This window comes from Arachis hypogaea, chromosome 7, assembly GCF_003086295.3.
Source record: "Arachis hypogaea cultivar Tifrunner chromosome 7, arahy.Tifrunner.gnm2.J5K5, whole genome shotgun sequence".
In the NCBI taxonomy this organism is placed as follows: domain Eukaryota; kingdom Viridiplantae; phylum Streptophyta; class Magnoliopsida; order Fabales; family Fabaceae; genus Arachis; species Arachis hypogaea.
In genome coordinates, this window is record NC_092042.1 from 69,938,406 (window position 1) to 69,951,933 (window position 13,528).

A 13,528-nucleotide genomic window follows, 5' to 3' on the forward strand; every position below is an offset into this window, starting at 1 on the left:
GGAGAAAATGGCAACAAAAGTGAAAAGAAGCAAGCAAAGAAGACTGGGCGTTTATATAGGCGTGCCACTTCAAACAAACGAGGCTGGCATGTCTACTGGTGTACCTGGGCATGGCACGCCAGGCCTATGATCTAGAAGAGTAAAATGGTGCAGCATTGTGGGCGTGTCCTTTGGTGTGCTCGAAGGCGTGCGACGCCAAGTCTCACTATGGGTGTGTATGCTGGCGTGCTTGGGCATGGCACGCGAAGCTTATGAATCAGAGAAGGTTGCTCAACACTACACAATGGGGGTGGCATGCCAAGAATGGGTGTGGCACACCAGGCTTATGTTCTAGAGAGAAGACTGGCTACATTAGAATGGGCATGCTCGAAGGCATGGCACGCCAATACTGGCTTGTCCGCTAGCGTGTGTGTGGGGGTGGCACGCTAGGTTTGTTCTCCGGAGAAGGTTGATAGAGACAACAAAAGCGGCATGGCACGCCAAGCATGGGAGGCAGGCATATGAAATAGAGAAGGGTGTTCAACCCTACACAATGGGCGTGGCACGCCAGTTCTATTCTTCAGAAAGGGGTACTCAAGGTAATACAAAGGGCGTGGCACGACAAGCATGACTGTGTCATGCTAGTTCTACTTTCCAGAGAAAGGGTGATCTACAACACAAAGGGCTTGGCACACCAAAATGGGCGTGGCACGCCAATTCTACTTGCCAGAGAGTGATGGTTGACATAACAAAAGGGGCGTGGCACGCCATGTCTAATTCACAGAGAATGGAGAATGGTGCAACATTAGTGGCGTGTTCGAAGGAGTGGCACGCCAAAGTCTTAAAGTGGGCGTGCCTACTGGCGTGCCTGGTGATAGATGAAGAATCGCACCAGTTCGGAATTTCTCAATAGAAGAATAAGTGGTTCGTTGCAAGTATAGACCAAACCGGTAATCAACTCCCTCAATCAAAGTTTGATATTTTCCAATAAAAACAATAAACCGAGATCAAGAGTACTTCAACTTAGGGTCGTTTTCCCTTGGGATGCAATTGAAGTCTCACGCTTTCGGTTGTGAGGAAAAGGGGGGTTTAAAATCAAGGAACGAAAGATTAAAAAAATTAAGAAATAAACAAACTAAGAAATGATCAAAATTGCAATAAATGCTATTAACAAGGAAACAATATCAAAACTAGTGCAAGCGCTAAGATATGCATAAAAAGAGCCTTGACTTAGGAATGAGAATCCAAGGAATCCTATCATCGCCATAACCATGACTATGATAATTATAATGAGTCAATCTCACCTAGTTAACCCCTAACATTGAGGAGTAGGTCAAGCAAGCATAATTGACCTTAATCCATAAGTCCTAGCTAACTTACCAAACTAGTTGATAAAAAGCTAGCGTCAATGGAAACAAAAGTCAACTAACTACCCAAGAATTACCACTAAATGTCGGACATTATGACTCTAGTATCCTAGGAACTCAAATCCCAAGGCAAGGAGTGAAAATATACTCAAAATTACCAAGTGACATTTTCACAAAAACTTGATGGGCATAAAACCAAAACATGAGAATTTGCAAAAGAAAATGGAAAACTATAACCAACTATTCACAATATCAACAATAAATAATCAAACAAGCATAAAGGAAGCATAAAGCATTAAATTCATCATTCAAAACTTCAAGAACTCAAAATTGCATATATAAACAAAGTACTTGAACCATAAGAAAATATAGGCAAAAGTGCTATAATTAAGGAGGAAATTGAGAGTACTTACAATTAAAGGAGCAAAATCCAACACTAAAGCTTGCTATAAAATACTACAAAGGAAATGGAAATAAAACCTTAAGAGAGCATTCTACTCTATACTACTCCTACTCCTAATTATTTTCTAAAAAAACTATCTAAGTGAGCTCTCTAACTAATGTCTTCATATGTATTGATATATCCTTCATATAGCACTTCAATTCAGCCTTCAAGCCTTCCAAAATGGGCCAAAAGCCGTCAGAAATCACGCAGCACGTGTTTCATTAATGGAACCACGTGCAGGGTCTTGTGCATACGCACAGATGTGTGCGTATGCACACTTTACTGAATGTTGACCTGTGCAAACGTACAGGTAGTCGTGCGCATGCACACGTGCAAATCTCTTCTTGTGCGCACGCATGCTTTCTTGTGCGCACGCATACTTCACTGTGTGTGCTTTTTCTTATTTTCTTCATGTGTTCTCCCTTCTACATGCTTTCTTCTACTTTTGTCTAGCCAATCTTGCCTAAATGACCTGAAATCACTCACAAAACATATCACAACATCGAATGGCATAAAAGTGGAATTAAATTACTCAATTTAAGCACAAAATTGCATGTTTTCACATTTAATATCAAATTAGGGAGAAATCATAAAAGTATGCTATTTTGGTGCTTAAGTGTGAGTTTATGTGATAAAATCCATCCAAATTGAGTCAAAATATTTCATCAAATATGGATTCATCACCTGGGCATGGCACGCTAGGCTTGATGATCCATGAAAGAAGGATGGGCATGCTCGAAGGCGTGGCACGCCAACATTTCAATAATGGTGTGTCAATTGGTGTGTATTTGCATGGCGTGCCAGGCTAGTTTTCCAGAGAAAGGATTTGTTGCATCATCGAGGGCATGGCTGATCGATTAAGTGCGAAGAGGTTAGGATTGACAGCTTTGCGATTCCTTCATTTCTTCATGAGTTCTCCATTTTTACATGCTTTTCCTTCATTCCCTCAATCCAATCTTTGCCTCCTAAATCTGAAATGACTTAACAAACATATCAAGGCATCTAATGGAATCAAGGTGAATTAAATTTAGCTATTTTAAGACTACCTAAAAAGCATGTTTTCACTCTTAAGCACAATTAAAGGATAATTTACAAAACCATGCTACTTTAGTGAATAAATGGGAGAAAATTTGACAAAACCCTCTAAATTCGATACAAGATAAACCCTAAAAATGGGGTTTATCAGTGGCACGCCAAGCATTGGCGTGGAACGCCAGGCTAGTTTTCCAGAGAAAGGATTTGTTGCATCATCGAGGGTGTGGCACACCAAGCATTGGCGTGGCACCCCAGGTTAACTTTCCAGAGAAGAGGATTGAAGGACTCAACATTGGCGTTCCCATTAGTGTGTCTGAGCGTGGCACGCCAGAGTCATTGTGCTGAGAATCATTGAATTGGGCGTGCCAACCTCGTGCTTTGGGCATGGCACGCCAGGTCATTGCAAGGGGTGTGCACTTTCAAGTGGCACGTCACTCCATACACCAGTACTCAGAAAAGAGTCCAAGTGAAGTTAGTTAGGGGAATTTTGTACTTTTCATTTCTTTTTGTAATTTTTAATTCCAAAAATAGGAGTAGTATAAGTACCCCTTAAAGGGTGCTGAGAAAGGGACTTGGAACTTTACTTTTGGTTTTTGAACTTTTAGATTGGAACTTTTACTTCAGTTTTACTTCATTCCATCTCTTGAGCTATGAGTAGTGACGTTAGGATTTTTGCGAGTAAAGAATTTTATAAAGTCGCATTGTAAGTATAGATTCTGAACCAATAGAAATCCCTTCGTACAAACGTTTTAGTTGTCACAAGTAACAAACCCCTAAATAAATTGATAACCGAAGTATTTAAACTTCGGGTCGTCTTCTCAAGGAATTGCAGGGAGATGTGTTCTTATTATTGGTTATGAGTTTTGTAAATTGGGGATTTTGAGAATGAGGAACAAGTATGATAAATGACAAATAAAATAAATAAATGATTGTAAAATAAACTCTTGGCAAGGTATGAGGAATTGGAAGTCCTATCCTAGTTATCCTTATCAATGATGATGAAAATTGAATCTTAATTCCACTTAGTTAACCTCTGCTGGTGCGAAGGAAGGTCAAGTGGCTAATTAATTTGATCTTCAAATCCTAGTTAATTCCTAGAAAAAGATTGGGATTATAGAAGTTCAAGCTAATTAGCAAAGATAGCGATTATCGATCACGTTGAGTTTGATAACTCAAGAGTTACTGATTTCTTAACCAAAGCCAGGAATGTAGAAAGCTAAAATAAATCATAAATATCTGGAATATCTCAAATAACATTCATTCAAAGCAGTCAAATCTAACATGGAAAATATTCATAAGCCAATTGGGCAACATAAATCAAACATAAATAAAAGCATTAAAGTATCTCAAAGTAGAAGAGAGGTCAAAATAAAGGAATATTGAACCTGATATGAAAAAACAATCCTAATTCTAATAGAAATCCTAATCCTAAATCCTAAGAGAGAGGAGAGAACCTCTCTCTCTGAAAACTACATCTAAAATTATGAAAAGTGTGTTATGGATGAATCTCCGTTGTATGGATGGACTCCCCCACTTTATGGCCTCTAATCTATGTTCTCTGCGCTGAAAAATGGGTTAGAAACAACCCAGAAATTGCTGATTGTGAAATCTGGTCCGTACAGGTCGCGGAAAAGTAACACAGAGGCGTCATCCACGCGTTTGCGTGGAATGAGATTCGCAGATGCAACGTGTCCGCGTGGAGCGCACATTCGCGTCGTCTATCTGTATGGCCACTATGGTGAATTATATATCAAATCGAAGCCGCGGACGTTGGCTTTCCAACGCAACTGGAACCGCATCATTTGGATCTCTATAGCTCAAGTTATGATCGTTTTAGTGCGAGAGGGTCAGGCTGACAGCTTTGCAGTTCCTTCAACTTCTTGTATTCCTTCCACTTTTGCATGCTTCCTTTCCATCCTCTGAGCCATTTCTGCCCTGTAATCTCTGAAATCATTTAACACACATATCAAGGCATCTAATGGTAATAAGAGAGGATTAATATTAGCAAATATAAGGCCAAAGAAGCATATTTTCAATCATAGCACAAAATCAGGAAGGAGAATGTAAACCCATGCATTTAGTATGAATAAGTGTATGAAAGATCGATAAAATCCACTCAATTAAGCACAAGATAAACCATAAAATAGTGGTTTATCAAGTAGCTATACTCCCTCTCATTGGGGGAGGGAGTTCTGTTGTATTTGATGGATCAATAGTGAATTGATTTTCTTCTTCTATTCATTTCTCTTTGATTTACTAGTAAATTTTTTGTTCTTCATTTCAACATTTAATTATCTTGGGAAAGAGATTGAATGTAATTGGGTTTTATGTGATCCTTGGAAGAGGAATCATAAAATCATGCTTGAAATTCTTTCTCACATTGAGTAAATCTGGATTTTGGGATTGGATATTGTGACGCTAGATCTACCCACTACTTGGATTTATGAGGATATGTGGTATAATCAGAGACCAAGCTTCATCTCTCTTCATAAGCAACTAGACCAAGGAATTGGCTATTTATCAAGATTGGGGAGATTGAGTTACCAAGGAATTGGGACTCAATCACTCATGATTGCTAAGAGGTCAATGAGTTGCATGATGTAAGAAGAGATGACATGAGATTGATTCGGAGAATATAATATCTCCTAACTCCAATGAATCTTCCCTATTCTTGTCTTCCCCTTTCTTTATAGCTTTGTTTAAATTCTGTTCATCAAACCCATTCCCCTTTACATTTCAGTTATTTAGATTTCTGCTCTCTTACTTCCATTTTTTTATGCAATTTAAGATTCCTGCCCTTTACATTTATGCCATTTACTTTGCTACACTTTACTGCTTTTCTTTAAAGTTAAGTCATTTACAATTCTGTTATTTCCAATTCTGCACTCACCATTCATCTATGATCAACTTAACTAGACTACCCTACTGACTGAAAATTGTTCAACCAATTAATCCCTGTTGGATTTGACCTTACTCTGGTGAGTTTTACTTGACGATAATTCGGTATACTTGCCGAAAGAGTTATTGTAGTAATACAGTAATTTTTCATGATCAAGTCCCGATCCAAGAATGTCCAACCCAGCTACTCGATCTGATGCTCAGTGTATATTTACAGCTCTAGGGGTATCTGAAGCTTCCTTTCAACATAGAGGCTCCGCTTCTAAAAAATGCGGGAACCTCAACTCCAAGTAGAGGTTTGTGAACTTAGACAAATCAGTGAAAGGTGTGTTTTGATTGGCTTTGTTCCTCTCACTGAGCTGTCTCTCTGAGAATGAATCTTCCATTGTTTTAGCGGTCCATGAGGATTTTTTCCCTCTTACTCGAGTTGGTAGCCTTACTCTTCCCGTTTCTGTTAGTCATCCTGAAAAGTATCAAAGGAAATAGGGATATGAAATATGATCTAAGGCATATAAAGCAGGAATATAAGCAAGCAGCATAACAAAAAAAAGGCGAATACACAATTATGAGTGAAGTGAAAGGGAGGAATAAAATTGATTGGAAGAATAAGTAAAATCACAAAGCAACTCAAGTAGCAAGCTCATTCTAATCAATCAAAATCAATCATGGTAGATTAGTTTGCCTATTTAATATAAGGAAAGTAAAAGACACATTGTTACTATGCACTTGGAAAAGGAAAAATAATTAGTCGACAAAGAAAAGAGAAGGTAATTGAACCAGAAAAATGCTAGCTGAAAAGAAAAATTAAATGTTAGGTGCATATCCAACATTATCCTTCAATTTAAGGAGTTTAAAAAAAGTCAGACAGACAAGCACACATTCACTTAACGAGTAAAGCCATATGCTAAAAATGATTGATTGAGGTATGCGTAGAGCGCATATTTAATTGAAGAAAAAGTTCACAAATCATTAAAACATAAGCTTGAGCAATTGATGATGAAGCAAGAAAAAGTTGAAAAATTAGGCGTATTTGATGAATCCATATTTGATTATGATTTTTGGTTGAAATTGAATGGATTACATCATATAAACTTGCACTTATTCCCTTGAATAAGATGATTTTGAACTTCCCTTCCAATTTGTGCTTGATTATGAAAATATGCTCTTTTGCGCCTAATTTAATCCTCTTAGAGGCTTTTTGGAGAACTAGCCGATTACTTTATGTCTGTTGGGATATTTTGGTATATACTTATATGCATGTATATATGTACATGTTCTCTGGCCGGCCTTAGCTTCGTAGGTCGAGTCTGGAGCTTGATATTCTGCACCTTTTGACTTTTTGCTCTTATTATTTATATATTTCTTTGTTCTTATTCATATTTAACTGCACCTCTTGTTGATTATCTAATAAAATTGTTTTATTTCTTAACATCTCTGCTAAATTCTAATCTCATTTTGAACGTTTAAAACGTTCTACTAATTTTGTCTTGAACATTTTATTTTGTACTATCTTTTTTTCTAATCAAAATTAAAATTTTCTTTCAAAAATATAATTTTTTCTTTATTTTATTTTTTTATCAAATTATTCTGCTATTTTTATTCTCAATCATTATAATTACTACGACTATGACTGCTAAAATTTTTTTGTTCTGTTATTGAAAAGAGGAGGAAGGGTGTTTTTGTTTTTGTGAAAAAAGAAATAATTTTTTATCGTACAATTAACATAAGGCAAAACAAGTGAGATAAAAAAAATATTTCAAACATTAGGAACAAAATTAAAGTTTAACTCAAATATTAGGAATTCAAATAATAGTGTTTTATTCACAAATTTATTTTTTCTCGAACACATGCTAATCAATATTTGAAACTTGGCGGACAATAAGCAAAAATCATACTTGAACTTATGGTTCGGTTCATGATAAAAATTAGTTTGATCAGATTAACCAAAAATTAGCCAATCAATTATGAATAAGTTAATAAAAAACCAGAAAAACAAATAAAAAAATAATAAATTAATTGAACTAGTATTTTTTAGTAGTTAATTAATTTTAAATTATAAAATATAAAAAATATTTTAAAAAAATATATTTATATATAAGTATATAAATTAGTTCGATTTCTTACTCCATAAATTCGATAATCAGTTCGATTTTTGAAATATTACTTGAACCCAAAATATTTTAAAAAAATCTAGCTTATATTTGGCCTGAACATTCAGGTTATGTGTAGTTTCATCATTCTGTTTTATTTTAATTTAATTTACCATCTTCATTTGTTTTCACTTTTCAAACAATCAAAAGTGTGTCTCAATTAATGCCATCATTCAAACCAACATTTTCTGCTCCCTTTCCTCTGATAGGTGAGCCCTACTAGTGATGCCTGCTGAGTCCCCAATCTGTTCTCCCTCAAAAAGTGTGGAATTTATTATTCAAAATTCATAAATGCTTTTTTTTTTGACTAAATGCTCTTCTTTTAATACAGGAGTCATGCTATCACTCTTGAATTTAAATTGTCATTTTCTAATGTAATTTTTTTAAATTACCCTTCAGCTTGATTATTCTTTTTATGATGATCGGAAAAAAAAAATTCATTGCAAGAATAATTTCAAATAGCATGGTATTATTAATTACGTATAAAAATATGTACAAAAATATTTTCACTCACGTAACTAAATTTCGAAGGTGATATTTTAAATTCACGATTTTTACTATTTTAGTTTTCTAAATCTAAAATTCACTATACTGATATCGAAATCTAACTTCAAATACCATATTGGTCTCCAAATTTTTTCTGAAGTTGAGTCAACAGACAAAATGTTGAATTAGTTCTGACTTATCATACTAGATAAAAGGTTAAAAAATAAAAGAAGATAAAATGATTTGCACATTATATAAACTCTTTTTCGTCTTCTCGTTTTTTGTCTTTTTTTTAATGATAAAACAAAACGATGTCGTTAGTCCTGTATTTAGAGTGACAAGTCAAATATAACACAGTATTTTTTTCACTTGATCAGTATTAGAAAAGATCTAAGAGTTATTATAGTGTTCAAACTCTAAAACTGGATCTTGGGGATTAATATACTGAATTTTGAATTTAAAAAATTAAAATAATAAAAAAAACATAAATCATTAAAATTATTGTAAGGATTTAGTCCACTCACATTGTAGCATGCAATTAAATTCAATTACAAAAAACATGACTTTTTGGTTTGATATTTATGATTGCTTTTTATTTTATTATTTTATTCTATAAAATACAGGCTGATCACCAATCAAAGCAATTAATTTTTAAATAATTTTTTAATTGATGTAATTCACCATAATACATAATTGCAGTGATGTGTAAGTATATAACTTGGTCTGCTTTTTGTAAAGTTCGAAAGCAGCTATGGTATGCAGGAGAAAATGTATAACGCTTTTCACAAGCTTCTGAAATATAAAAAAACAAAAAAAAAAACAAAAAACAAAAAACAAAAAACCAAAAATATTACTTTGCTCAACATGTGAAAAGCTCAGAGAGACAATATGTGTAACAGATTTTCTTCACAATATCCGAAATCCTTTTCAAGAGGAAATAAGGTTGTGAAGGTGTGGTCTATATATGTACACTACAAAAATATTATTTATACACTAAAATTAGCCAAATATACTTTGAAGACCTATTTTGATAGAATTCTCTAATTTAAATCTATATTCAAATTTTTTAACTCACCAATCACTCTATTAACCTGCTTGTTAAGGTTAGTAAGTTAAGGTTAATAAAGTAGTAATTTGCTACAAAAAAATAAATATTTAAAATTTTAAAATTTAACGTATTAGATCCTTGCTTTTCTTAGTGACCTTAACAAATATTGTCAGGATAGTTATTAGTAAAATTCTAATAGTTAGTAACAAACAAATGTTCATTTATTAAAAGAATTAAAAAAAAAAACAAAACACAAGGGAAAACAAAATTGGAGGACTCAACAAAAACCTGTGAAACCTTTAATTAAAGTAGGCCGTGTATCATGTGAAATGGAGCAGATGTACCACATTGCTCATTTAATAGGATCTCTTTGCATCTTCATCATTATTTCTCTCTATATATATGTATATGTGTAACACAAATCCTATTAACTCATCAACAAATCAATTCCATCTCAAAAGTACACCCTATCCTATGCTTTTTGCTTCTCACTTTCTCACTAGACTCCATATCCTCTAGTAATGAAAAATTGAAAAATAAAAGAATAAAAAAATTTCCAAGTCATTGTTAAGTTGGGAGAGTATTAGTAGTTGGTGACATTATGAGCACTTTGTCACTTGGAACCCACAAGTTTTTCCTATTTGTGATCTTCTTCATGTTGGTTTCCATTGGTTGGAGCCGTAGGGTGATTCCAAATAATGGTAAGTCAAATGCTCCTTTCCTAATTACCAATTTACTATCATTTCCCCCCCCCCCCCCCCCCCCCAGTTGACAAAGTTAATTGTGATTTTTTACCGTATATTATTTATGTAAAATTAATATATATAAAAGAGAAAAAAATTAGATAGTCAGAGATAACATAGTCCATTCCATCTATAAATCATAAGATAGTAAAATCATGAATATTTTTCAAGCAAGTTGAACATATTTCAAAATTTAAATATAGTTTAAAATTGAAATTCCAACTTCGAATTATCATTTCAAGGATCATATTATTTAAGAATTACAAAACTAATAACCTTTTATGGTTGTCACAATGTTCTTATTAAAAGGGTCTTAGTGCTACAATTTATTTTTAATTTCTTAACAGGTAACTTTTTCTCTTGTTTTGCAGTTAAGTTGAATAACTTGCAAGAGGAGGTAGCAGCAATTAGAAATAAAAAGGTTCAATTCAATAGTTTTATTACTCTCTGTATTCCTTTTTGTTTGTTATTATAATAATCTATTACCAAATTTAAAATAAAATAAAATAAATGAAGCGCATAATGTTATGTTAACTCACTTGTCTGCTTTCAAGACATATGGGATTGGATGGGATTATTTAATGGGTTCTGTATAATTTACCAAACAACCTGTATGTGACTTATGTAGGAAGAAGCAAAGGAAGATGTTGTATTGGAACAGAGTTCAACTGGATCCTCCATACCAGATTGTTCCCATGCATGTGGACCATGTTTTCCTTGCAAGAGGGTTATGGTTAGTTTCAAGTGCTCAATTGCAGAGTCCTGCCCTATAGTTTATAGATGCATTTGTAAAGGGAAATACTACCATGTACCTTCAAATTGATTGTTCATATTAGTCACTCCCTCCATTCTATAGGATCTGGTCATTTTAGTATATTCATAATTTAATCTAGTATATTCATAATTTAATGTATCTAGATACACAAAGTTATGAATATAACAAATTTTAAATGTGACGAATATTTTAAAATGTTGGGAGTTAGAATAATATTGTCAGACTGTTTCGTGCCGATTAGATATAGATTAGTAATACAATTAACTAACTCGTTCAAATATTATTAATTCTATCACTTACTTTTTGGCGAAAATTCTAAGCGCTCTAGCAATTTTTTTTCCCTCATTTTAAATTAAGTCTAGGGTTATTGTTGTCATTTTCAAGTAGAGGATCTGGGTTTTGAAATTTCACCATTTTGGGCTGATTAAATAGGTTAGGGAGGTGGGTAATGTGCACGAGGAAGAATAGAAGAGTGAGTAGCTAGGACAAATTTTGAGGAGAGTTTGTATAGTAGGATGAAGCTTTGGCTATATATTAGGCTTGTTCAATTTATTTTCTTGATTAATAGTGAATTCGTTAGCATCATTGAGACCTCCAGTACTCCATGGTACATCCTTCTGAATTTGTAATTGAAGAAAAAATAAATAGAGGTGAGATATCAAAATTCAAAACACCAATAAAGATATCACTTTTTTTTTTTTGTCGTAGAAACCACTCATACACAGTAACCTAGTCACCACTAATTAGGACGTCAATGTAATTCAGGCCCATCAGCATTTTCTGAAATTTGTGAGTAGCTCATTAAAATGGGCCATATAAAAGTTTGTAATATGAACAAATAGGCTAGAATGCGTCCAATTATTCTGGTTGGGCTTATTATGACCTTCAAAATTTTTTCAGCTTTTCTTAACCGTAAACAAAGAGTTAATAGTCAAAATTGCGATCTCCATTTTTATTCCTGAAAGATAAATTTAAAATTAATCACGTTAGTTCTTCCGTTTATTCTGTCACAAATAACGTTAACTTTGTTGATGTGGCACGTTAGTTTTTTTTTTTTTGTCTTTTTGGTCATCCAAAAAACAGAAACAAAACACTAATTACCCAGAATCCGACCCACCCGTACCCGCCCCGAAAATCCCTCCTCAACCCATCTGAGATTTTGAGTAGCTTCGAGCCTCCATTTCCGTCCCGCTGCAACACAACCCCCGCAATGGTGGTTCTTCAAGTTTTTTCATGCTACGCACCGTCTCCAGTAACCACCACCGTCGTTGCCAGATATTACAGAGATACCACGCCTTGCCTGAATTTCAACCTCCGTCATCTATCAAGCGTCTTAGAGTCTCTGCTCCACAGCTGCTGCCACCGCCGCCGCATCAATGGTATAGTGCTCGCTTTTCACCCCCAATCCAATTCGGTGCATGTCAAAATAAACAAAGGAATCAACATAGCATCATCACATTCTCAAACATGCAAAATAATTAACCAAGAGAAAATGTTTAATTTTAAATGTTTAAGCAAAGATAAGACCTCGTTCTATGAACAAAACCAAGCATGCAAAAATGCAACCCAAAGATAAACAAAAAAATTACTAGAATAAAAAACACAAAAACAAAAGCGCATGATCGGTGTACCATGAATGATCACACCACCACACCTGATATTCCCCAAAAAAGGCAAAATCTTTGGACACAACAGTTTCAGAAAATAAAAATTTCACACGAGATGATATAAAATAGTAGTAATAAAAAGGAGCTACAATGATAAAACATACCAGTGTGGTGAAGGAGTGATATAAGTTTAAGCACCAAGAATATTTGTTAAATAACCCTAACAAAAGCGACAGAGAGAAGAAATACCGTTTTCACAGAGACGACCTCCAAAATCCAAACTCCAAAGTAAGTCAGATCTCTCTCCAAATGTGAAAGACTTAATCCAAACCGATAGTAGAAAAAGACAGCAGCTGTGGAGCAGGGGCTCTAAGACGCTTGATAGGTGGCGGAGGTTGTGTTGCAGCGGGAAGGGAATAGAGACTTGAAGCTACTCAGATGGTTAAGGAGGGATTTTTGGGGTGGGTACGGGTGGGTCGAGTTCTGGGTAGTTAGGGTTCTATTTTTGTTTTTTGAGCTTAATAACCTATGATAAAAAAACAAAAAAAAACTAACATGCCACGTCAACAAAGTTAACGTTGTTAGTGACAGAATAGACGAAGGGACTAACGTGATTAATTTTAAATCTTTCGAGGATGATTTTGGTTAAATTTATATTTCGAGAACGAAAATGGAGATCGGGATATCTTTTAAAAACGATTTTGACTATTAACTCCGTAAACAAAGGCTACATTCCAATTTTAGACCAAAATTGTTGTTCAAATTTGACTAAAGAATCGCGTGAAACTCGTTCTAATATATTCTTTAGATCGAAAAATATCTCTTTTGGAATAATAGTTGACTCAGATATTAACCCGAAAAGATCACAAAAAACATGAAACTATTGGACGTTAATTTTGGGACCTAAGAAAGTAATGATCCAAACAGTCGTTTATTTTTTTTTTCATGATCCAGATAGGAGTACAAAACTAAACGGAGCATATATTTGAGAGCCT

General features: G+C 34.3%; 1 protein-coding gene across 1 annotated transcript; it reads left to right on the forward strand.

Annotated features, from left to right (window-relative positions):
* The first annotated feature begins 9,837 nt into the window (after positions 1-9,837).
* On the forward strand, positions 9,838-11,206 carry LOC112704124 (protein EPIDERMAL PATTERNING FACTOR 2-like). Its single transcript, XM_025755668.3, has 3 exons — positions 9,838-10,109; positions 10,523-10,572; positions 10,780-11,206. Exons 1-3 carry the CDS (start codon positions 10,010-10,012, stop codon positions 10,972-10,974), a joined length of 345 nt encoding a protein of 114 aa, XP_025611453.1. The 5' UTR covers positions 9,838-10,009; the 3' UTR covers positions 10,975-11,206.
* Positions 11,207-13,528: the final 2,322 nt, after the last annotated feature.